This window comes from Camelus ferus, chromosome 35, assembly GCF_009834535.1.
Source record: "Camelus ferus isolate YT-003-E chromosome 35, BCGSAC_Cfer_1.0, whole genome shotgun sequence".
NCBI lineage: Eukaryota > Metazoa > Chordata > Mammalia > Artiodactyla > Camelidae > Camelus > Camelus ferus.
Window position 1 is genome coordinate 22,650,081 of NC_045730.1, and position 24,616 is coordinate 22,674,696.

At 45.0% G+C, this 24,616-nt stretch overlaps 1 protein-coding gene across 1 annotated transcript in view; it reads right to left on the reverse strand.

Moving 5' to 3' along the window:
• Window positions 1-24,616, reverse strand: part of FRMD4A (FERM domain containing 4A) — a 276,313-nt gene that overhangs the window by 179,867 nt on the left and 71,830 nt on the right. The window contains 1 exon segment of the mRNA XM_032473723.1: window positions 4,008-4,073. Coding sequence (XP_032329614.1) covers window positions 4,008-4,073 — 66 coding nt within the window.

Sequence of the window (24,616 nt, forward strand, 5' to 3'; positions counted from 1 at the left end):
TCTACAGGTCTGAGGGGTACCTGGGTGAGCCTCTCACCCTAAGAGCTAGTGGCTGAAACACCGGGCCTCCCTCCTCTGTCGCTGCTTGCTAACGCCCTTCACTCAGTCACCCCTGTGTGTAGCCCCGTTTGCGTCTCTGGGAGATAAACATTTCCTCTGAGCCTGCCTCTCCACCTTACAACCCTTGTGAGGCAAACGTGGGAAACGTTCACCCCTCCAGCTCTGCAGGCCCAGATCAAAAGACTGGAAAAAGCGTCACTTGGTCAGTCTTATTACAAATATTCTGGAATTGTTCTCAACAACAACAGCAAAACTGTCAGCACTAAATACACTTATTATTGGTGATAATAACAAACTGTGGTTACCAGGACAGGGGAAGTGGGGAAGGACAGATTAGGAGTTTGGGATTAACAGATACACATTACTACGAATAAAACAGATAAACAACAAGGACCTACTGTAGAGCCCAGGGAACTGTATTCAATTTCTTACAATGAGCTGCAATGAAAAGAATATATATACACATTCTTATATATGTATAATTTATACATATTTATTATGTATATTAAGAGGTCCTTCAGGGAGGTAATACCACGGCTTCTTGGGTTTGCCCATTTTTTCTTTCAACAAGGATGTGTTCAGTGACATGTTTGCCAGGCTCCGGGCTGGGTGCTGGGGGTACAGAGTGATTGATCATGACACAGACCAGCCCTTACACTGCTGGCGGCTCCAGTAAACAGCAATGGCAGTGAGTTGTGACGAGTCGTGACAGTAAGAGGGAAACCTCAGGGGGTGGAGGGGACAGCTAATGTAACCGAGCAGGACCCTATGGGGACTTCCCAGGACAGACCCTACCATGTCCTCCATCCGCTTCTTGTTTGTATAAAAACTTTAGCCTCCTAGGCCTTCCTCGAGTTTTGAAGAATAAATTTAATTAGAGAAGTGAGAAATGCAGAAGTGAAGGAAAAGAGTCAAGCAAGACAAAATAATGACAGTTGATCCATGAAACGAAGTCCAAGGCCTTTAGTTCCTCTGCAGGCTACAGGTAGGATTCTGAACCATATCCTTGGAGCTGTTTTGCAGACCCTGGAACCCCCACCAGATGGAAGGAGTTAACTGCACACTGACTACAAGCACATAGACCCCAGACCCACTGGACGGAACCAGAGGGTTAATGATGTTGATTCCAATGACCTCACCACCAACCAAACAGAAGAACATCCGTCAGCTGATCATACACCCCGTGACCCTCTCCCTCACCCTGTCTTTAAAAACCGTTTCCCAAAAGCCATCAGGGAATTTGGGCCTTTTGAGCAGTAGTGGCCTGGACTCCTTGCTTGGTGCCTACAATGAACGCCGCACTTTCCTTCACCACAACCCAGTATCAGATCAGCTTTGCTGCGTGCGGGCCAGCGGACCCAAGTGTGGTTCGGTAACACTAAGACCCAGACTCAGGAGGGGCAGAGGGGTCAGGGAAAGCCTCGGGGGCAAAAGTATCTTCTACCTCAGAACTGAAGGTTTACTGTGAACCAGCCAGGGCCAGAGGCGAGGGCACGGGAAGGCGTGTTCTAGGAAGAAGGAAAGACATTGGAAGCATGTTCTAAAAAGGAATGGAAAGAGGACGGACTTCTCTTGTTTCGTCTAATTCTACATCTTCTTGATCAGGAAGGGCTGAGAATGACCTTCCCCGAACTGCTGCACATTCGTAATTAAATATCTTCTCTGTGACTCAAGTCCACTTCAGATGCCCCCAGTCACAGTTTCCCAGGGCAGGCTGGCAAGCAGACTGTCATCTGCCTGCCCCTGGAGGTCTCATTTCCTGTCCAAGAGGGTGGCTGCCTTCTAAGACTCTAAGAGTTGAAATTTTTAAAAAAAAGCATCTTCAACACACCAGACCACTCACTTCCACACTCCCCAAGCTGATTCTCAACAATTTAAAAATTGCTCCAAATGCTTCGTTAGTTGGTGATGCGGCTAACTAACGACCTCTAGCTCACCTGACCATCCTGTCCCCACCCTCCAAATCCAAGCCAAAATTTCAGCTCTCAGTAAGATTGTGGGTCCTGGAATCTAGTCCAACAAGGACATAATCCAACATGCGGAAGAACCCTACTCATGTGGATAAACTGATCACAGCATTTCCTCGGAAATAGTGGAAAATGTTTAAAGAAACCTTAAATGGACCCAAATGGGTAAATGATTTGCTACTAATGGTATATCCATTTCTGGAATTTATACAGCTATGAATAAAGATGACAATTTATGGTAACATGGAAAACGCTAGTGAAAGACAATGTTAAGTGAAAAAAAAAAAAACACAGAGAATTAGTCACATGTTATGATTACAACCATGTAAGAAACACAAATAAGAAAAATGCTGGAAGGAAGTGTGCCAAAATGAGAAGAATTGAACCAGGATGTCGTGGTGATGGGCTTTCTCCCATAGTTCGGTTTCTCTCTTTCCCACACTGCATTTATAATACCTTTATGATTGAAATCTTACTAAAAGCATTAGCTCTTTGTGTTAGCAATCTGAACAGTTTCAAATCCAAGCAGCAGCACGTACAAGGGAACACGGATCTGCGTGTCTATGCGGAACCTCCCCCACTGAAGTATCGTTTCCCCGTGTGAATGAGCACGCAGACATCATTTCAGTCTGCTCATGTGTTGCAGAAAAAATGTGTTACAGCTCAGTGTTACAGCTCGGTGTTACAGCTCAGTTGTGATGGCAACCTGGATCCTGGCAAGAGACCAAGCAGCACTCGGGGAGTTGGAGAACGCAGGTTTACTACGCCAGCGGGCCCAGAGGAGTTAACACTCCAAGCTCTGGACCCCGGCTGTAGGTTCACACAGGCTTTTATAGGCTGCTAGTTTACACTTTGCAACATCATATGCAAATAAAGTATAACAAAAGTTGACTAATTAGGAACAGGCTTTGCAGAAATGGATCAATCAGGAGGAAGAGAAATAACCAACCAGGAAAGAGGGAAATGGACCAATCAGGAGTGAGCCCACTTTCCTAGAAGTTAGCTGTTTCAGAGGCAAAAAGTGAGACAGAGCCTCTGGGCCAGGGAACCGGATGGTGCCGGCAGGAGAGCAGTGGCCCTGCCTGGGGGTCCTGCTGGTCTTTTTTATGGGGCTTCCCACCTCACATGGGCTGCGGCTTCTCAGGGTAAAATATGACGGATGGTAAATAAGAAGCACTGCCCTACGAATATGATGGACATTGGAGAATATCAAGCAAATAGAGTTATAAAAGCTGGAGGTGAACAACAGATACGGAATTAAGTTCTTTCAAACAAGTTTGGAAATTTCACTGTTCTTTAGGGCTCTGAGTAAAACACTGATGTATTTTTTTTTTTTTTTTGAGGCTGAACAAGACCAGGGTCTATGCTTCTCATTACTGCTCTGACTTCTCTGCCACTGATATGTTCTTAGTTTGGGGATAAAGGGATGGATTTCCTGTGTGTCAGCTGACACCCAGACAGTCAACAGTGACATCAGTGATGAACTGTGGGAGGGGGCCGGGGGTAACTCAGCCCTTAGAGGGAAGACAGAGCCAAGAGATTGCTTTTACTTCTGCACACCCATGAAGATTCAACTTGAAAATAATGAACTGTTCTGTCCCCTCTGAGAAACAAAGACGACTAACGAAATCAGTCTTAGTTGTAGAAAGAGTTATTAGGTTCTATTATAGTTACTCCTTCCAGGCAGAAAGCTTAGCCAATGGCACTTGTGGAATTTCCTTTTCGAGAGATTTGTAACAATAGGTTAGATATACATCTGGCCTTGAATACCTTAGGCAGGGTGCACAAAGAAACAGTACAAACGAAAATAGCGCTCTCACACACATACAAACACCACCGTGTGTCCCAGGCCTCTCTCGTAGATTTTAACAGCCATGGACTTTAAAATAGTTTATATTCTCACCCACCCTTCAGCTGAATCAAAGTCTGAACCACATCAGTCGCAGAAGAAACTTTGAAAGTTGGCCGAAGGTCATTTACCTGTACTAGGAGTTCCAGCTTCCTGTCATCAAGAAGATGGACTTGACATCGACGGCCCTCCGTCATCTAAGAAGAAAGACAAAAGATGGTCACTGAGAGTCTAGCAGCCTGGCAGATGGTTAGAGGGTCCCCTAGGCTGGGAAAATATGATGTCACCAGGCACCTGCCTCTGGGCAAAACCTCCCCTGGGAGTTGGAGCTAATTAACGCCAAGAAGCAGCAGGATTGGTTTGTTCATTCATTCAGAAACATTTATTGAGCACTTGCTAGGTGCCAGGTGCTATTCTGGGCGCTGGGTGCACAGTGGCACAGAAGACAGGTCCCTGCCCTCATGCAGCTTATATTCTTAGGGGGAGATGTCAAGTAGATTACCAAATCCGTATATAACATAATACCAGGTGGTGATACGTGTTCTGCATTCTTCAGTCATTCTTCCATCCACGAATTTTATCACCACGCACTGGGGACAGAGTTCAGTACCTGGTCTCTGCCATCTCGCACCTCGTCCCTCTAATTGACCACAGGGAGCAGACGACCACCCAGGTGGCAACTCCATTTGGTTTCCGTGTTAATCCTCCCCCTCCTTGTTTATGACCCTAGTCCCTCCAGAACTTTCACTCATATCACAGGGGCCCTGGAGATAAGTGCTTACAGCTGGACTTGACCCCTGACCCTTGTGCCTTTCACCACTAACACATCTGTGTGATGTAACCCGAAGAGCATCTTGGCAGGCACTGGGAGACCCAAGTCCAGACTTAGCCCCGCTGGCTATTGGCTGCAAGACTTCGAACAAGCCTCTGCTCATCTCTGCACCCCAACCTCAGATACAAAAATGAGTGGGCAGGCCCAGCGGAGATGTTGGTGAGTGTTTAACAGGCTTTCTAGAAGGAAAAAGCCTTCATTGGGAGCATTTGCGAGAGCCCTGGCATCAGCCTCAAAGGAAATCCTCTTAAGAGTGCACCTTCTGGTGGACGTCCGCTGGCCACAACTCTAACCAAGAAGTGTCTTGTTGCACTCTGAGCATCCTTCACCAGGTCTGCCTTCAAGCTACTGTCAGGCCCACACTGAAGTGTCTCCAACAGACAGATACAATACACACGAGCGCAAAGGACAGTAAAATGACGAGGAGGTGATGGATTTATTTAGTTAGTTACTATAGTATTTGTTACCTTGGTTTTTAATATAATTTATTTAATCATAAGTTTGTATAACTGAATGTTAATAATGGCTATGGTTTATAACTGGTGCACAAAATTCCTGAAAATGTAGCAAATGGTTTTTACAAGTGGATACACGACAGTCCAACACTGCCGTCTAGGCCAGGAAAACCAGAGATGCCTTCTGGTCTTTGGGTTTTTATATGACCACAGCCCCCACTGAAGCCACCTTCTTTTTCCCAGCTGCCAGCCCCTTTGTGCGGATCAAAAGGAGGGATGCACAAGGGTGGATTCTGGCCCCGCCTCACTGCACGGTCACTGGGGTCCCTTCTCCGCTTTCTCCAGGTAACATGGGGAAGGTGGCCTCCCCGCTCCGCATCCCACAGGGCTCATTCTCTGACCATCGGCATGTGCAAAGCTGTCATGTACTCTCACGAGAGACTCTTTTCCTTCCTCCAAGGGAGCCACCCAAGTCATATCACCATTCATGCTTCCATCAAGTCATGTTATTATTCTTAATTATTCATAATAATACTCTCCGGCTATACAAAGAGGAGGTATTGCTATGTGTGGCAACATGGGTGGACCTTGAGGGCCTTCTGCTTAAGTGAAACAAGTCAGAGAAGAAACAACAAATACCATATGATCTCACTTAAACGCAGAACCTAAAAAAATAAAAATAAAAAATTAAAACCATGAGCTTATAGACTCAGAGAACACACTGGTGGTTGTTAGAGACAGGGGAGTGGGGAGAGGAGGAGAGGGTGGGCAAATTACCTGAAGTGGTCAAAAGGGACAAGCTTCCAGCTAAAATAAGCAAGACGTGGGGATGTATCGTCCAGCAGGGTGACTACAGCTAATATACTGTATTGCACATTTGAGAGTTGCTAAGACTTTTTTTTTAAAGACATTTGAGAATACCAAGCAGATAGTTATAAAAGTTGGAGGCGAACAACAGGTTTGAAATTAAGTTCTTTCAGTCAAGTTTGGAAACATCACCATTCTTTAGGGCTCTGAGTAAAACAACGATATATATATACTTTTGAAGCTGAACAAGATCAGGGTCTATGATTCGCATTAAAAGTTCTCATCACAAGAAAAAAATGTTTGCAACTTATACATGAGGACAGATGTTAACTAGACTTATCGTGGTGGCCGTCACAGTATATATAAATATCGAATCATTATGTTGTATACCTGAAAGTAATATCATGTTATAAGTCAACAATGTCTCAGTAAAAAAAAAAACAAAAACTTTTACAAAGTAAAGAAAACACTTTGCTAGGAAAAAAAAAAATCTGTCAGCTTCATTTCAATTACTCCCCCAACTAAGTTCAATCAAAGCTACCACAATTTCAAATTATACTAAAATATAGGCTGCCAAATCAGAACATATAAATGATTCCTGTATCAAAAAAGTGCACCAAAAATGTTCATGTTTCGACAGGACAGTTGATACCAACAGCACAGGCACTTTGGATAAAATTCTAGACATTCAGCAATTCAGTTCTTACTAGGAAGAACTCAAGGTCAACAGAGAGGGAGTTTTAGGGAGGAGAGTGTACAACCATCTGGCATATTATCTTGAAATTCCTTTAAAAATGTTTTATTAAAGTTTGAGAAAATTCTCTGCAGGGTGGGGACAATTTTAAGGAATTTTAAGAAAGAAACACTGCTTGTCCTTTGCATATTTAAAACACAGAGTTCTGAACTTCACTGTAAAAGGTTAAGGGTATAAACACGCTCATGAGCTGCTTATTCACATTCTAGCAAGTTGTCAAAGAAAAAAACCCCAAGGAAAATTCATCTCCAAAAGACATTTCCTGTATCGAATAAAGTTCTAATCACAGTCATAAAAAAGAAGTGTATCACTTTCTCAGAATGTTTCCAAGCATGCAAAGTGTGACAAGACACTGAGTTCAAACCCATCCCTGAAGGTTCCCCCTCAGATTCTCCTTTTCATCTGAAACATACAATGCCTATCACATTACTCTCACCTTATCGGCGCAGCAACTTAAGAAGTAGCTACACAGCCGGATGTTAAGATCTACCCATGGATTTTCCAACTTCATTCTTCTCTTCAACAAACTCTCACTAAGTCCCTGGAAGCCGAGATGCACACTCCCTATTCTAACAGGAAATTTATAAGCCGCCTCCTTTTCGGGAGGCAAACTGTCCCTGAGAAAAGTCAGCACAGAGAGTGAGCCTGGACAGAAATTCAACTTTGAATCATCATGATTCTGAAAGCACAACTTTCTTTTGACAGCACGACTGTGGGGTTTTTTTGTTTTGTTTTGGGTTTTTTTTTTTTGTTTTCCCTCCAAAAGGAGACCTATTTGTTGCTCTATCTGGATGTAAGATCGGAGTGTCCTGTTCTCATTGCCAGTTCAGAAAAGGTCTGTCTTCCTGGGTGAGTTCGGAGCAAAAGTAGCTGAACATCTGTAGCTCTGTCTGGCTGCCTGAGCAGAGTGAAATTTTCTCTTGAATACTAACAATTGTCAAGTCATACTGCTTTCCTTGTTTTCATTTTCAGCTGCTCGGGCATAACTGAGGGCTGGCATCACCCTCAAAGGAAATCCTTCTGGAGAACAAGGCTTCTTGTAGAAGTCAGCTGGCTACCACTCCGACCGTAAACCATCTTGTTACAATACAATTCTATACCAAGCGGACGCCTGCCAAGTGCACTGTGATTCCAAAGGCTATGTGGAAAAAAAAGTGTTATTTTGAAAGTGAGGTGTCCACCTCACTTATCCAACTTTGCTGTTAAGACACACACTGAATCATGAAAACTATGCATAAACATGGAAATGCATTGTGATAGGAGCTTAAGTGAACGTAGCAGAATATGAAACGTGTATTACAAGGCAGCCAAGACAATTGTGCTTATGGGTGGTCACCCACCCACCCAAATACTCCTTCATATCTTCTTTCTTTTTTTCCTTTTATTTTTATTTTTTGATTTTCACTTACATGTGGAATCTAAAAAAATGACACAAATCTATTTACAAAACAGAAAGAGACTCACAGGCATAGAAAGCATCTTCTTTCTTTTTCAGTTAAAAAAAGGTAAAAAAGAAACTTTAGCTAGGAAAATGAATAATGATTTTTGAGGTCAGCCTTAGGAAATGAAGCCAAGAAATTTCCTTCTCAGCAAGTTCACTTCAGACTGCCTATGTTTTTAATGTGTCAAATCAAACTAATTAACTTACAAATGAGAATTATGATTAGCACATACGTTAGAGATCTCAAGATTGAAGGTCTGACACCTTCTCTCCCTGCAGGAGGAATTCACAGGAAGCCAACGGTGACTGAGAGTGGAGGGCAGCCTCTGAAAACAGGGAATTATAAATACCTGTGTCTGAGGGTCTCCTCCATCCACCCAGAGCCTGATCAATACCTGCTGGCGGAGGGAGCCCCCTCTTCAGGGCATTACTGAGAAACAAATAACTAACTAATGGGCAATGACAAACTCCTCCAAACAGCAATTTTGAAGTGCTTTCCATGGAGAGGTACTGGGTATGAAGTTTAGCATGAAAAAACATGTTTTCTAAGCATATTTTCCCTTTAAATTCAAAACTCAGTAAATCCCACTTCAATATCCTTCTTATTATCACCTTTTTTCTCTACATGTCACCCCTCCCTCTCAGAGCCACTTCGTAGATGTCCTCTCTACCCTTTTTCTTGCCCCTTGTCAAATACTTTGCATCCAATCGAATATACACACCATACTTCGGAGGAAGTACTCTGAAGAAATAACCCTAGTTCCACTGCTTATAACATTTTCTTTTTTTTTGCTTATAACATTTTCAGACAAAGCTAATGCAGCTGTGCAAATGACTGTGGGGTAGCAGGTGCTGGGCTTAGAAAACACATGGTTTTTAAACATAAAAACTAAAAAATATTCAATTAATACATGTTACCATGATATTTCCTGAGACTCACTTGTACTGAAACTGTTATCACTGGACACTGGGGGCTAGGGTGGGGGTGGAGGTGGGCAGGGGGCCAGGGCTGCTCACAGCGGCCACATGCCTACTTGTTGGTGGCTCTGTGCATAGGGAGCCACCAGGTTGTGATTCATACTCATTTTAGAGACAATACCTATTTTGAGACAAGAAAATAGGAAACATGAAAGACTTCTGTCGATGGACATTTAGGCTGTTTCCATGTCTTGGCTATTGTAAACTGTGCTGCAGTGATGATTGGATAAAGAGGCTGCGGTATACTTATACAATGGAATACTACTCAGCCATAAAAAGAATGCCATTTGCAGCAACCTGGAGTCTGTCATTCTAAGTGAAGTAAGCCAGAAAGAGAAAGAAAAATACCATATGATATCACTCATATGTGGAATCTAAAACAACACACACACACAAAAAGACAAATGAGCTTATTTATAAAACAGAAACAGACTCACAGACATAGAAAACAAACTTATGGTTACCAGGGGGGAAGAGGGTGGGAAGGGATAAATAGGGAGTTCAAGATTTGCAGATACTGACTGGTATAAAATAGATAAACAAGTTTATACTGTATAGCACAGGTAACAATATTTGATATCTTATAGTAGCTTACGGTGAAAAAGAATATGAAAATAAATATGTGTAAATTCATGTATGACTGAGGCATTGTGCTGTACATGAGAAATTGACACAACATTGTAAACTGACTTTATTTCAACAAAATAAAAAGTTAAAAAAATATGAAAGACTCATTGGAATGGCACAAAACAAAGAATTAACATTTCTAAAACATGCTTTGCTTAGGGAAACGATCAATACTTCCCCAAACCACCTGAAATCCTATCCTTTAAAATTTCTTCATCAAAGAGAAAGTTCAGATTTCTGAAGCATCCAAGCCAAGGCCCAAACCCAGAGACATAAGACTCACAGCACATCCTCTGAGCATGGTCCATGGGGCCATGGAACATCGCAAAGATACTGGACGTATGACAGCAGCACCTCACAATCTGCCCTCTGACCCAGGCTGTTTTGTGGCTCAGAAGGAAATTCCAGAGGCATGACTGCAAGTTCCCAGGACAGCTCACTGTTGGAGCTTCTGCTCCCTGGGTCACCTCAGTGTGTCATATCCTTCTCTCCACTTCAGTTTCCTCTGCAGACAGATGAAGACCCAAGGACTCATCCAAGTACCAGAAAGCCAGGATCACAGGATCTCAATAATCATGAAGCTGTCACATCCAGAAGACAAATCAATACGACACATTCATAGCAGCCTCAAAAAAGTCAACCCCGTGGTAAATAGAAACACAGGTAGAGAGGATTTTGGGCAAATTAAAAGCTGCTAAAAATATTTACCCACACATTACTATATACAAAATAGATAAACGACAAGACGTACTCAGGGAAATATATACAAGATCTTATGGTAGCTCACAGCGAAAAAAATGTGACAATGAATATGTATGTTCATGTATAACTGAAAAATTGTGCTCTGCACTGGAATTTGACACAGCATTGTAAAATGACTATAACTCAATAAAAATGTTTAAAAAAACAAGGACCTTTTGTATAGCACAGGGAACTATATTCAATTTCTTGTAAGAACATATAATGGAAAAGAATCTGAAAATAAAATATATACGTATGTATATGTATAACTGAATCACTTTGCTGTACATCTGAAACTAACGTTGTTAATCAACTATACTGCAGTAAAATTTTTTAAAAAAAAGAACCCCCCAAAATCTGTCCATCCACTGCCCACACGTTATCTGTACCATGGAAATAGCAGATACAATCACAGTTACTATAGTGCACTATTATATTATGATATAGTAACAGGGCATGGTGGGCCTCTGCCTATAACCTTTAAAAAAAGCTCAAGGTATATTATCCATTTTTATTACAATTTTCCCCTCATCTGATTTATCCCAAGCTTAGCTCTTTAAGTGACATCACATTAGAATAAAGATGCTAATGGAAGGAAAGGAGATACCAGGTACTAGACACCAGAAATCGGATTCAGAGAGAATGGCCCTGTCCCGATTTTGCTCCATGACCCCTGGCAAACTATTTCACCTCTGTTTTTCCTACGAGTCTCCTGGGTTTGCAAGAAGGACACACAGGTGTGTCCTTGAGGTTCCTGGCTGCTGAATCTGGTTGAAACTTACAACATCCAGATGAAAGTGATTAAATGCGAGGCTCTATGAGAAACAAAGTCACACGGCGATGCAGTGTAATGCAAGAACTGAAACAGCCCTGCCTCCTTCAAAGCTCGACCCGCTGCAGGTGTGCATTTGATGAGGTCACGAGCGGGGCCCGTGCTTCCCTGGAGGATCTCTGGAAAGTGAACCACAGGGTGGCTGCTGCCCCAGGTCTCTCTGCCTTCAGCAAAAGGAAACTGGCTTTTCCCTGGTGACACAGGAAGAGAAGTGGGGGCGCCCGAAGGGCTTGGGGACACCAGAGGGCTGCCGTGTTGGGCGGACAGTTTTAGTCCCAGCTCTGCTGCCCTGCAGACCACCGCCGAGTGATCGAGCCACGAGTTCTACTGGACCATCATTTCAGTCCTTTCCAGACAGGACTGCAGGGCAGAGCATCAGAAAACACTAATAATCAGTTTCTGAGCCTAAAGCTCAGAAGACTTTAGGACCCAGACAGGTGACAGGGGAGGACAGCCAGGCAGCTCCATGGATGGGCTCGTGCGACCCCAGCGGAAAGGAACTCCCACCCAGAGCCCCGCGGTGGGGTGCCGGGAAGGAGGGTACTCTTCACCTTCCAGCAAGACACTGAAATCTGAGGACAAGCTACCGGCGTGGAGGTCGGACAGGTGCGTCTAGATACAGAAGGCCAAGGACCAAGGGGTGCATTTCAGCCCAGGGCCAGAGTGTGACAGTCTCTCCGCCATCTGAGAGCTAGTCCTCCGACTAAATGGTCAGGAGGAAACAGACACCAGGAGAGCCACACACATGGGCTCCAGTTATGCACCACGAACACCACCTAGGTGACCAGGGAGCGGGGAACCCACGGCAGTCCAGTGGACGGAAGTTAACGTACGTGCGGGGGAGGCTGCAGCTCCTGGATTACATTCTAGCCAGCTGAAAGGACAGTACACTGATGCTCGCGCTTGGCTTCTGCTGCTGCTTGAGTATCTTCCAAAGACAGGATCGTCTTTACCAGCATTTCAAGTATGTTAGCCAGATTTCAATCCGCTATTCCACCCAAGATACACGTATGAACACGTCTTCATCTCATTCAGAGCACATCCATGTACAAGCTGTTGCTTTCTCCCCAGCCCTAGGGTCACAAGCAGCTTTGGTTCTGCAGCCAGAACAACTGAAGTCTCTGAAATCCGTGGAGACTCCATCCTCCTCGACAGTGTATTATTATGCTGTTGTTGTTGTTACTTGGAGAGGGGCACGGGAAGGGAACAGAACTTTCTCATAAACGAGGGGGAACTGGGAGTTTCAGTCAGAGAGGCAGCCCCGTGCAGCGTGGGTGGAGGCCGGCTGGAAGCAGCCAGTGGGGAGGTGCGGGGGGCAGAACCGTGAGCAGAGCTGGACGGAAGGCTGGGGTTACAGGCCGGGGAGGAGGCTGCTGACATCGCTGGGACACATCGCTCGGTCGCTACGCACTCCTGCTGCCACGTGTGAGAGACCCGCACCCGCCTGCTGCACGACGAGCCCTCTGAGACCTGGCTTCCCCTCGTCAGAGCCAGCTCTTCCAAATGCTCTCCTTCCCCGGCCCTGCACCTGCAGTCCTGGGGCTCCAAGTTCTGTTCTTCTGAGGGTCACCCTCTCCCTGGCCTCCGGGCCGGGCCCACGCTGTCTCTTTCACCTGGAAACGCCTTCTCTTCACTCGTGTCCTGAAGGGCCATCCCTGCATGCCTGCTCCAGGCCTGGGGGCACAGTGGTGACCAAAGGAAGCGCCACATTGCTTCTCACAGGTCACTGGCTGGAGGGAAAAATGGCCCTGACTTTCACTCATTCTTCCAGACTTGGCATTGCTAATGGTCACACCTTCTTCTCTCCATGGGGGGCTCTTCCCATCCCCGTGTGGCACTACCTTCCCTGCCGCCCTCCCCAGACCCCTGAGCTGTGGCCTCCGGAGGACGGGAGGAGAGCTCTGGGGCTGACTGTCCAGGTTCGTGTCTACACCGGCCTCACCAAGGGCTGGCCGGGTGTGACCCTCCACAAGCATGTCACCACTCGTGCCTCACTCCCAGTTTATGAGTGGGGACCACCCGGTGCCGACCTCGTGGGGTTGCCGTGAGGAATAACCAAGGTAAAGCACACAGAGTGTGGAACTCTGCTTGGCACACAGCAGGCTCAATAACAGCTTCAGAGGCCTCCTGTCAGGGCATACAGAGGGCCAACAGGCACACGGGAAGACGCCCAACATCGCTGATCGTCAGACAAACGCAAATCAAGACCACAGTGAGGAACCACCTCACACCGGTCAGAATGGCCGTCATTCAAAAGTCTACAAATAGCAAACGCTGGAGAGGCTGTGGAGAAAAGGGAGCCTCCTACACTGCTGGTGGGAATGCAGTTTGGTGCAGCCACTACGGAAAACAGTATGGAGGTCCCTTAAAAAACTAAAAATAGACTTACCATATGATCCAGCAATCCCCATATATCTGGAGGAAACTCTAATTCTAAAAGATACACACACCCTAGTGTTCATAGCAGCACTATTTACAACAGCCAAGACATGGCAGCAACCTTAATGTCCACTGACAGATGACTGGATAAAAAGATGTGAGATACACACACACACACACACACACACACACACAACACACTGAAATACTACTCAGCCATAAAAAAGAACGAAATAATGCCATTTGCAGCAACATGGATGGACCTGGAGATTATCATACTGAGTGAAGAAAATCAGACAAAGACAAGTATCATGAGATATCATTTACATGTGGAATCTAAAAAAATATGATACAAATGAACTTGTTTACAAAACAGAAAAAAGACTCACAGACAGAAAATAAACTTACGGTTACCACAGGAGAAAGGTGGGAGAGGAATAAATTAGGAGTTTGGGATTAACAGATACACATTACTATACATAAAACAGATTAACAACAAGGACCTACTGTAGAGCACAGGGAACTACATTCAATATTTTATAATAACCTACAGTGGAAAATAATATGAAAAGGAATATATGTATGTATAACTGAATCACTTTGCTGTACACCAGAAACAAACACAATATTGTAAATCATTGTATTCAATTTAAAAAAAAAAAGCTGCCTCTCATAGTCAGGGAATGTGAGGTTCCTCCAAGCAGGAGTGTCAGAGCAGTGAGACAACGCATCCTGTCCTGCAGGGTGAAGTCCGATTTTGATCAACTGCAGCCCCTCCCCTGACCCCCCTCAGGATGGCCCTGGTGAGGCTGCAGCTTCCTGCCACTCATATCGTATCAGGCCGTCTACTACCAGTGGCAGAGTGGGAGAGGATGCTGTCCTGGGCAGGCATCATCTGGGTGGCTGTCCGCAGTACCAAGCAAGTACCAGGCCTTCACAGAGCAGAGTCCACGGGGCCCTGGTCATAGGTGAAAAGGATTCTTCATCCAAACAGAGCGCCTGCAGGTCCAGCCCTTTCCCCAGTAGCAGCGGCTGCCACGCATCCTGCACTAGCTGCTAACATCGACAGAGAACTGACAGACGAAAAGTGGGAGCTGGCTGGGGAATGCAGTTAGGGATGCCAGTATCACGTGCAGGACGAGGGACAACGCTGGCTGGGACAGCAAGAACCACTGGGCTACGCACAGACTCTTACCTCCTGCTGGCAAGACAGCCTCACCTCTTTTCCCCAGCAGATTCAGGGTGTTATTCTTACTGATAACTGTTCACAGCACAGGCACCCTCTAAGGGTAGCTGAAAAAGTATCAACCCCGAAGAAACAAAACATGCAAAGAAGCGGCAAGAAAACTTCTAACCCACCTGACATCCCAGTGTTCTACTGGAAGTGATGAAAGAAGAAAGAAAATGACGCCTGTGGTTGGGTACATGGAGTTTTAGTTTCAGGATGTTAGTTTTGGGGGGAAGTGAAGATGCTTTTTCCAAAGGAAAAGGCAAGTAGCTACCTCTTCTCTTGTTTTGATGACTGTACATGGAATTTTTACAGAAAAGGAGGACTGATGTGGACCTGACTCCAGCAAAATGGTTTTTAAAAGTCCAGAAAAAAGATAAGTTTAACTCTACGGATCTAAAGGAGTATTGTCTGTATGAGACAGAAACTTTCGAACATGATACAAAACAAAAATAACTTAACGACAATGAAATTGAATGAGAAAGTGAAGATTGAGACATTTAAAGAATCAGAAGTATTTGCATGGAGAATTCCCAAAGGAGACTAGATTCTAGTATAATATATACAATGTGTCAAAGGCGTGTGGTACATTACACATATTATATACCTACATGAGGAACTGTCACAAACTTATAGGGACAGAGTTGGAAAACTGAAGCTGAGGTTTAAAACAAGGAAAGTCTAAGGACAATGAATCAGCCTATAAAGATATGTTCCAAGAAAGCAGAGCAAGGAAGGCAATGTTTTCATTGGTGACAATGGATTTTTGCTAAAAGATGACCTGTCCTGTGGAACTACTCAGTTCCTGTTTAGTTTCAATCTTCTCAACCAAGAAGAGAAATGGTAAGACTAATTATTAAGGATATAAACTCCTCTTTCCACAAAATAAATTCCAGTGGTGGTTCATAAATATTAAAAATAGATTCATCAGGTCTTTCTATGCATAAAGGCAGTGGATGAGCCAAAAGAGAAAAATGTACAGATTTCATTACATTAAAAATAATTCTTTAAAAATTTTTTTTACTCTGCAAATCACCACATGCAAAAAGAAAGCAAATGCCAATTTAGGGAGAGGATGATGATGTCTATAACGAGGGGTTAATATGTTAAAGCTAAAACTATTTAATTAGTAGATGATTACAAATTAATGAGAAGACTGCTAATATCCTACAGGAAACAAAACTGAAACGCAAATGACTAAAAAGTTTGTGTCCCTGGACAGTAATTTCTCCTCTAGAAGAGATCTATCCGTCTCTCTAGTGATCCAGAGAGTCATCTAGTGACCTCCCCTGATGAAATAAGAGAAATGGGGTTATGGGATCACAGCTGGTAGTGCCCACCGTGGTGCGTTCATGGTACACAGCCAGGCATCTTACTAGCTTTATAATGAACATGATTTTGTTCCTATACTTAACGAGCCTCTATGCCCAGTGGAAGAAATACCCAAGTTAACGGGAGATTCCGGTGTAATCGTGTGACAATGGGGTGAGAGTATAAGATGCAATGGGGCAGAAGATGGGGGGACCTCCCTCATCCTGGAGGACTGGGAGTGCTCAGGTGACGAAGTGATATCTGAAGAACACAACAGACGGCAGAGACAACCTGACGTGAGGAGACCTGAATGGCAGAGAATGTGGCATGTTCTGGAAACACCAGCAGGGCAGTAGAGCAGGGGGGCAGGGTGCTGGGGAGGCACAGAGCAGCGAGAAATACAGCTGGAGGACCCTGCTGACGACAGCAGGAAGCAGGAGCACGGTACATCCAGTGGTCAGAGGATGTTCCATCACTGATGAAACAGCAAGCATCTACCTGCACACTGTTTTCAAATCAATTTCCTCCTAACTGGCGTGAAAATCTTGGGAATCCGGAAAGAGGGTTCCAACCGCAGGTGTTGAGGTTCAGTGCCTCAGAAAATATACCAGCAGTCGGAAGACTACCAAGAGATAGCAAATATAAGCTCTCGAGATCAGTATTCCTCCGCAACAATTTGTAACCAGGCACAGAAAGTGCGCTGGCCAAATTCTAGATGACAAGGAGGTTCAGACAGGCGGCCTCAAAATTTAAAAGTGGAGGTCATACTGCTTATGATTTTGGGTCCTATTCTTAGTTCACAGGCCAGAGGCACAGCAACGTGAATAATGAAATGATTGAGGTCTGCCACAGTCTGCTAGGGTTATACTGTTTCTGGAAATCGGTGTTTAATTCTGGGCACCTGTATTTTAGGTAGAAAGTGAAAGAAACTGGAGCAAGGCCAGAGAAGGTTAACGAGATTCGGCAAAGTTCTGGAAACCACGTCTTCTCAGGGTTGATGGAAAACCTGTATTCTAGTCTAAGCAGCGACAGCTCCAGGGACAGGGTGACCCCGTAATCTGCAGTCCGTGCCAAGACATCTCTGCAAGTGAAAAGGAGGCCGTCACTGATTCTGCGGAGACAACAGGTGCACACTGGACTGTCCTGGGCAGGCCTGGGTGCATGGACCTGCTAATTTGATGATGAAGTTTGATACTTTAACGGGAAGGGAGAACTTTGCTCCGGTGGACAGAAATGGGACCAGTGAGCAAAAGATCCAGAAGGCACGTCTGAATTCATCAGAAGGGAGAAATTTCAAACAAGTGGTGTTGTTCAAGATGGAACGAGGTGCCCCATCACCACTGCAAGTGATCAGAAAGTGCCAGAAGACGGTTGTCGGAGGGGTTACTGGACTCTAGGGGAAGGCGGGAAGGACACACTCTAAGGTATAAGCCACCGATCTATGTGCACCCCTAGAGACAAGAATTTATAAAAAATACACTCATTCCAATAACTCATATATTTACTTACCATGCTTTCCTGCTACATGTAGTTTGATGACACAAATATTCACCGCATCCACTGACTACTTCAGATGACTTAGAAAAACACTCTCACTACTGGCTGGTAGGCACAAACACATTACCTGCTTTTCTCCCCATCAGTTTCCTTGGTTTAAATGTGCAATCAAACATCCTCTGTTTAGAACACAATGCTGTGTGGAGGGTTCTATGTTTCTGTTTTTTGTTTGCTCTTCATGTAACTGACAACCAAGAACCAATGACATTTTCTTGGTAGCACAAATGTGCCCATTTTCTTCCAATGTCTAATTCAGCCTGTCATTTAAAAATTGGTTTTTTTTCAGCGTGTTGTTTTAAATTATTTTTTTGTTGTCTATGTTGTGCTTAGTGGGCTGAGACAACACTATGTACAGCTGTGGGTCTTATTAAGCAACAAGTTATCACACTTTTATTGTAAATATCTTGTTGACATTAAAATGATATATATGTGTGTGTGACTGAAACAGAATAACACACCTGTCATAACAGACTCTCAGTAAATATTTTTACATGAATTAGTATGCATTCAAATAACATATCTCCTTATATGTCATTTCAAGGACAATTCCAAAATATAGGTATTGTAGAACTTAATTTGCATTCAGTAAGATATATCTTGATTTGCCTATTCTGTAGCAACATGCCCCGAAACCCAGGCTCAGGAACACGTGCATTCTTTATGGTTGACATCATCTGCACAATGTCAAATGAGCAGAAGTATCACCAGTCCACCATCAGTGGTGGCTGCACAGACAAGAGAGTTTGGGAATGGGTTTTCCTCCCCACAAACACCCCGCTTTGTGTATTATCCAGCCAAACTCTCCATTACCCCTAGGGGCGTGGAGGGCAGCAAACAGTATTCTGGACCATCTGCAAGCTACTAGGGTTCCACCCTTGGGTCTCTGGTGATCCTTGAAACACAGTGGGAGACCGGGCTCCTAAGACAGTGAATTGGTCGGCCAGGCCACCTGCTTTCACAGAACCTGCATGGGATACAAAGCAGCCACATGCCCCTCGTGCCTGAGTCCAGGGGTCCAACGTGCAGACGCCAAGTCCTCCTAGTTTGGAAGGCAGTGCCCCAGCCCAACAGCTGATCCTTCTGAGACTCATGCTTCAGTTGGACCAAATTCCCAGGGGCACCACAGCAAAGCAGACCTGGGAAGCAAGGGTAGGTGTCCTGGATCTAGAAAGCCACTGTCCTGTAGGCTGGTCCCGACTTCCAGAGGCAAGCAGCAAGCTCTTGTCCCTCCCGGGCCCGATGCCCCCAACAAAAAGCTGCGGGAGAGCTGGGGAACCTGGAGGGCTTGCTGAGGGAGGTTCTGACAGCTGCCTCAGACATCTGCCCGGGGCAGTCAGTCCAGGCTGGAGGCTGCCGCCTGGGTGTTTACATAACCGCGTACTCTGGAAAGGGTTCTGCTGGAGCGCCGCTGGCGGGACTTCTCGCCCCTGCGCGGGCTGTGCTGCTAGATCTCTCCCTCCATTCATCTTGTTGGAGGTCTCAGCGCTGGCTGGCTGCCCCGTGCACCCTCCCAGGCGCCTCCTGGAGACCTGCTCCCAGGTCCTGATTCTGCCGCAGCTGCACCATGGACATGACAGGACTATCTGGCCCCCAGTACCATTTACAAATGGGGGTGGGGCATCAGGCTAGGAAAGGAAGGGATATAGTGGGGGGAACGGGGAGAAAGAGGATTCCAAAGCCAAAGGAGGGCTCCCCTCCTCCTTTGCACCCCAGGATGCACAGCCTCTTTGTGGAAATGCTGTCACAGGCTATAATGCAGTGGCGTAAAAATGCAACAGCCGTGGCAAATGGGAGATCTAAAAATATCCAGGGTGCCTACCATTAGCGAGCAGTTTCAGAAATAAAGATGTGATGTTGGATCTGTTAGTCAAATCAAAAATTCTAATTGGACACAGAACGATTTCTCCAGGCTTTCGGCAGGAGGTAATTATTATGTTGCCTACACAGAGAAAAAAAAAGGATGAAACAGAGCCTACTGTTTGGGCTGCTGCCAACAAGAAGGAATGAGAGAGAAGCTTTCACTTCTACCAGAACTGATGATAAGATGGCAGGGCTCCCGATCGTCCCTTCTTCCTGATTTAACCAGTAAGGTGGGTGTCAAACGGTTTCCACATGTCATTCCAAAGCCTTTGGTAACCAAACTGGAGTGTATTTTCAGCACATGCTTCAGAAAACGCGTGGGAATGCGTGTGTGTTCGGATAACTGTGTAGGGAGAGACAGGATTTTGTACCTGAACGCATACCGGAGGCAGGGAGAGTGACTACACCCAGCCCCTTCCTAGTGCCCAGCAGGAGCACTAAACACACCCCCCTGCTGCACACCAGAAATGGACTCATTGTAAATTGACACATGGCAGCTGACTATACTTGGTAAATGTGAATGAAGATACGGAGTTAAAATTCTTGATGGCGGTGATGGTTTCATAGGTGTGTACATATGTTGAAACTCATCAGGCGAGACACTTTAAATGCATGCAGATTATTGTATGTCCAGGATACATCAATACATCCACTTAAAATATGCTAGAGATACTCCTTTCACATATCAAAAAAGGGACAGGCCATCAGAATGATCGGAAGAGTCCAGTTTCTGCAGCTGCACATCTCAGAGTTCTTCACACTTTGAGGATGGGAGGAATGACTTCGTCTTTTAAATCTTATTTTTTTTCTCATTTGAAGTGTGATTTGGATTGATGGTGTTTCTCGGACATTGTCACATCCAGGACTGAGCCATGAGGTCTTTAAATATCGTCTCTACTTGGCTGAGTCCCACTCCGTATCTCTGCCTGGACTTTCTCCTCTCCCAGGTCTGCGTGTGACTGTATGCAAAACTGCCCATTCAGCATCTCCTCGCGGACACCAGTTAAACACCTCAAACTCAAATAGAATTACTGACCCTCTTCTCCCGTGAACCATCTCCTCTCAGCTAATGGCAACTCCAGCCTCCCCTGCCCATGTTCTGTCCTTTCACGTCCCACATCCAACTCTCCAGAAAATCTTCATCATCATCATCACTTTATCGCTTGCCAGATTCCTAAAACCCACTGGTACCCTGCTGTTACTCTGCCTGTCTTGCACCCAGATCCTCCCTGTGCAGCCCAAGTGGGATCAGGGTGCCTCTCCCGGCCCCACCCAGATCCACACCCTCCAGCGTCCCATTTCCCCCAAGTGCAGAAGCCTCCGAGGGAGGTCCCACGATTCCCACCTCTATGTCCCCGTCACTCAGTCTGCTGTTCCACCCTCATCTTGCTGTTCCCTACACATCTGCCCAGGGCCTGCCATGAACTCCTTCCTCGTTTGGAATGCTGCCCGCCAACCAACCACATGGCTCACCTCTTCATATCCTTCAGAACTGTGCTCTGATATCACCTTTTTATAACATCTCTCCAACTCCTGAATTTAAAATAGGAATCATGCCATACTTCCCAGCTTCTGCTTTATTTTTCTTCATAGCAACTGCCACCATCTAGCACGCTACGTAATTTATGTATTTATTACATTTCTCCCTTGCCTCTTCCTCTTGGAATGCAAGCTCGCTGGGGGTGAGAACTTTGGTCTGTTTTGTTTGCTGACACTTTCCTGGGACAGAAGAGGCATACAGGTGAGTGTGCCAGTCAGAATGATTGCCTGGCTCACTGACCGCCTGAATGAATGGATAAATGAAGGAACGGGGTGATGCGGCACTTTCAGACATGCTGCCAGCGGGGGTGCGAGGCTCCCCTCAACAAATAGGATGACGGTTGGGCTACACCATCCTTGTTTTCTTACTCCCTGACACACACAAGTGCAGACAGAAGAGCTGACAGGAAAGGACACCAGGCTTAAGTAGGAAAAAACAGCTCCAGCTCTATACAAACAAGGAAAGCAATGAGGAACCACAAGTGTGACAAATAATCGCTCCTTCATATTTCTGAGTGCCTACCGGATGCCGGGCATCAGATAAGGCAATTCAGAATCAAAGACAAATAAGACACGATCCTTCCCTTAGAAGCTACGGTGGGAGACGTATGCACAAGCAGGTCATTAGAATTTACGGGACCAAACTGCAACAGCGATGTGGTGAGGATGCTGTGGGGGAGCAGAGGAGGAAGATTTGCTTGGCTTGGAGGAGCAGGAGTGGGTAACACTGCAGGACGGAGCAGAACAATAAGCACGGTGTCCTGGCAGAGGAGGGACGGGAGGTGTCTCTCAGTTCAAAGGGTGAATGTTTGCAAGAGGCTGACGTCCAGAAAAGGTCAAATGCATGTGGGGAAAGCCAAGGGTGTGTGTGCACAACAGACTGAACATTGGTGTCCCCGCCCCCAGATCCATACGCCAAATCCTAACCCCTGGTGTGATGGTATCAGGAGGTGGGGTGTTTGGGAGGTGATGAGGTCATGAGGGTGGAGCCCTCCTGAATGGGATTATTCCCGTTAGAAAAGGGACCCCAGCGAGCCCCTTTCCCCCTCCCACTGAGTGAGGACACAGGATGCAGGGAGAAGGCTCCATCCATGAACCAGGAAGCAAGTCCCCACAAGACGTGAAGTCTGCTGGTGGGCTGACTCCCCAGCCTCCAGAACTGTGAGAAACAAATGTCTGTTATTTATAAGCCACTGAATATTTTGCCAGAGTTGCCTGAACAGACTAATACAGTGTAAAAAGGATAATGTGAGAGAAGTTTAAGAAATAAGAAGCTGCCAGGTTGTGGTGGGACCTTTTATTCCATGTTAAGGGCTGTGTTCCCCAGAGAATGAAGGTAGGGAACAAGGAGAGGTGATGCTTGAGCTTCTGTGTGTGTGTGTGTGTGTATGTGCGTGGTAAAGGCATAAGCTGTGATGATTTTATAATAACTCAGGAAAGAAAGAGAAGGCCTGGTGGTGGAACCATGACGGTGGCAAGTGGGCACCTCACCCCAGATTCATCTGGGAAGAAAACATATGAATGAGGCATCGAGAAACTGACTGTAAGAAGCCAGAAGAGTTTAATACCAGAAAAAAAGCAAAGAGGAAGAGCGAGGCAGACCTGGTGAGTCATTTATCACAGGACAATGATTTTTAAGCTTAGGAGGAAGAGGAACGGGGTTACCAAAAACCACAGGTGGAACCAGTCATAACAGAGGGAAACTCAGCAAAGCATTTGCTAACTCTGGACTACTAGCAAGGTGAGGTTCCTCTGGGGAACTGTATTAACGGAACAAGTCGCCAAAGACAGCCATTTCAGGGAGGGTCTGGTGGGAAGGGGCGGGCAAAGGGTGTGCTATTTTCATCCTCATCTTCTAGTCAATAGGGAAAGCTGTGGTAACACGAGCTTCCTTGCTCCCACTTTCCCACAAACCAGAAGCAAGGATGCTCACAAAATGATTTTTTTCCTATTTCCAACATAAAACCCAAAGCCACATAACAAGCCATTTTTGGATTTTTTCAGTTGGGTTTTGTCAATTCTGTAGGAGTGTGATCAGTTCTACTGACAAGAAGAAAAGAAGAACCTAGTCATACAAGAAACAAAGGACTGTGGCTTTGGATATTATTCTCTGGATAATGTTATCAAGATCTATTTGGATATCTTTCCAAGTTGGAAGTTATTGATCTCTGTATCCAAATGGCACAAAATCTCTATTGATAATGTTACAATCTTAGGAACAGAAGAACAGATTAATTGCGGTGGGCTACAGAAACCATATTTTCCACAACAAAGAAAGACGGAACCACCAACAAATACCAGCTTATAATTTCTCCATAAAATGACAGACACACTCCACCCCGTCTAGGAAAATGAAACCCACAGGCTGTCCCCAAAGATCCACCTAAAATATATCCTTGTTCTGAATGTGGCTATTATGTTCTATAAATACTTTGCTTGTTTCTACATTTGTTTAATACTTTTCTTCTGCTGCTTGTGTGTGCCTATTTAATCTGTCTCCAGAAGATGAACCATCTCTCCTTCTGATTTATTTTATTTAACACCGTGAAGATTATTAGGCGTGATGACTATTCTGCAAATTGGCATGTTGATTTCTCATAGTACAAGGAAACTCTCTCAGTATTTTTGGAGCAGTCACGTGGTGGGTGCAATTAAAAAAAAACTCACACAAGGATCTAGTACACTCAGGTTCCAGGTTTATTTCTGTCATTCACTCGCTGCACTAAGGACTTGGGTGAAATATAAATAAGAAACAGAAGCTGAAAATCTTCCTAACTGATGACCATGACTGGAAAACAACCAAAGAATTTTATACAGTGATTGGATTGTTGCCTTTATTGTTAAGAAAAAGATGGCATACAAGAAGCACATGAAAAGATGCTCAACATTGCTAATTATTAGGGAAATGCAAATCAAAACCACAATGAGGGATCACCTCACACTGGTCAGAATGGTAATCATCAAAAAAATCTACAAATAATCAATGCTGGAGAGAGTGTGGAGAAAAGGGAGCCTCCTTCACTGCTGGTGAGAATGTAATTTGGTGCAGCCACTACAGAGGATAGTATGTAGGTTCCTTAATAAACTAAAAATAGACTTACCATATGATCCAGCAGTCCCTCTCCTGGGCATGTATCCAGCAGAAACTCTAATTCTAAAAGACACATGCACCCCAATGTTCATAGCAGCACTATTTACAGCAGCCAAGATGTGGAAGCAACCTAAATGTCCATCGATAGATGAATGAGTAAAGAAGATGTGGTATCTATATATACACAATGGACTCAACCATAAAAAAGAATGAAATAATGCCACTTGCAGCAACATGGATGGACCCAGAGTGAAGTAAGTCAGACAGACAAAGACAAATATTATGTGATTATTACTTAGATGTGGAAT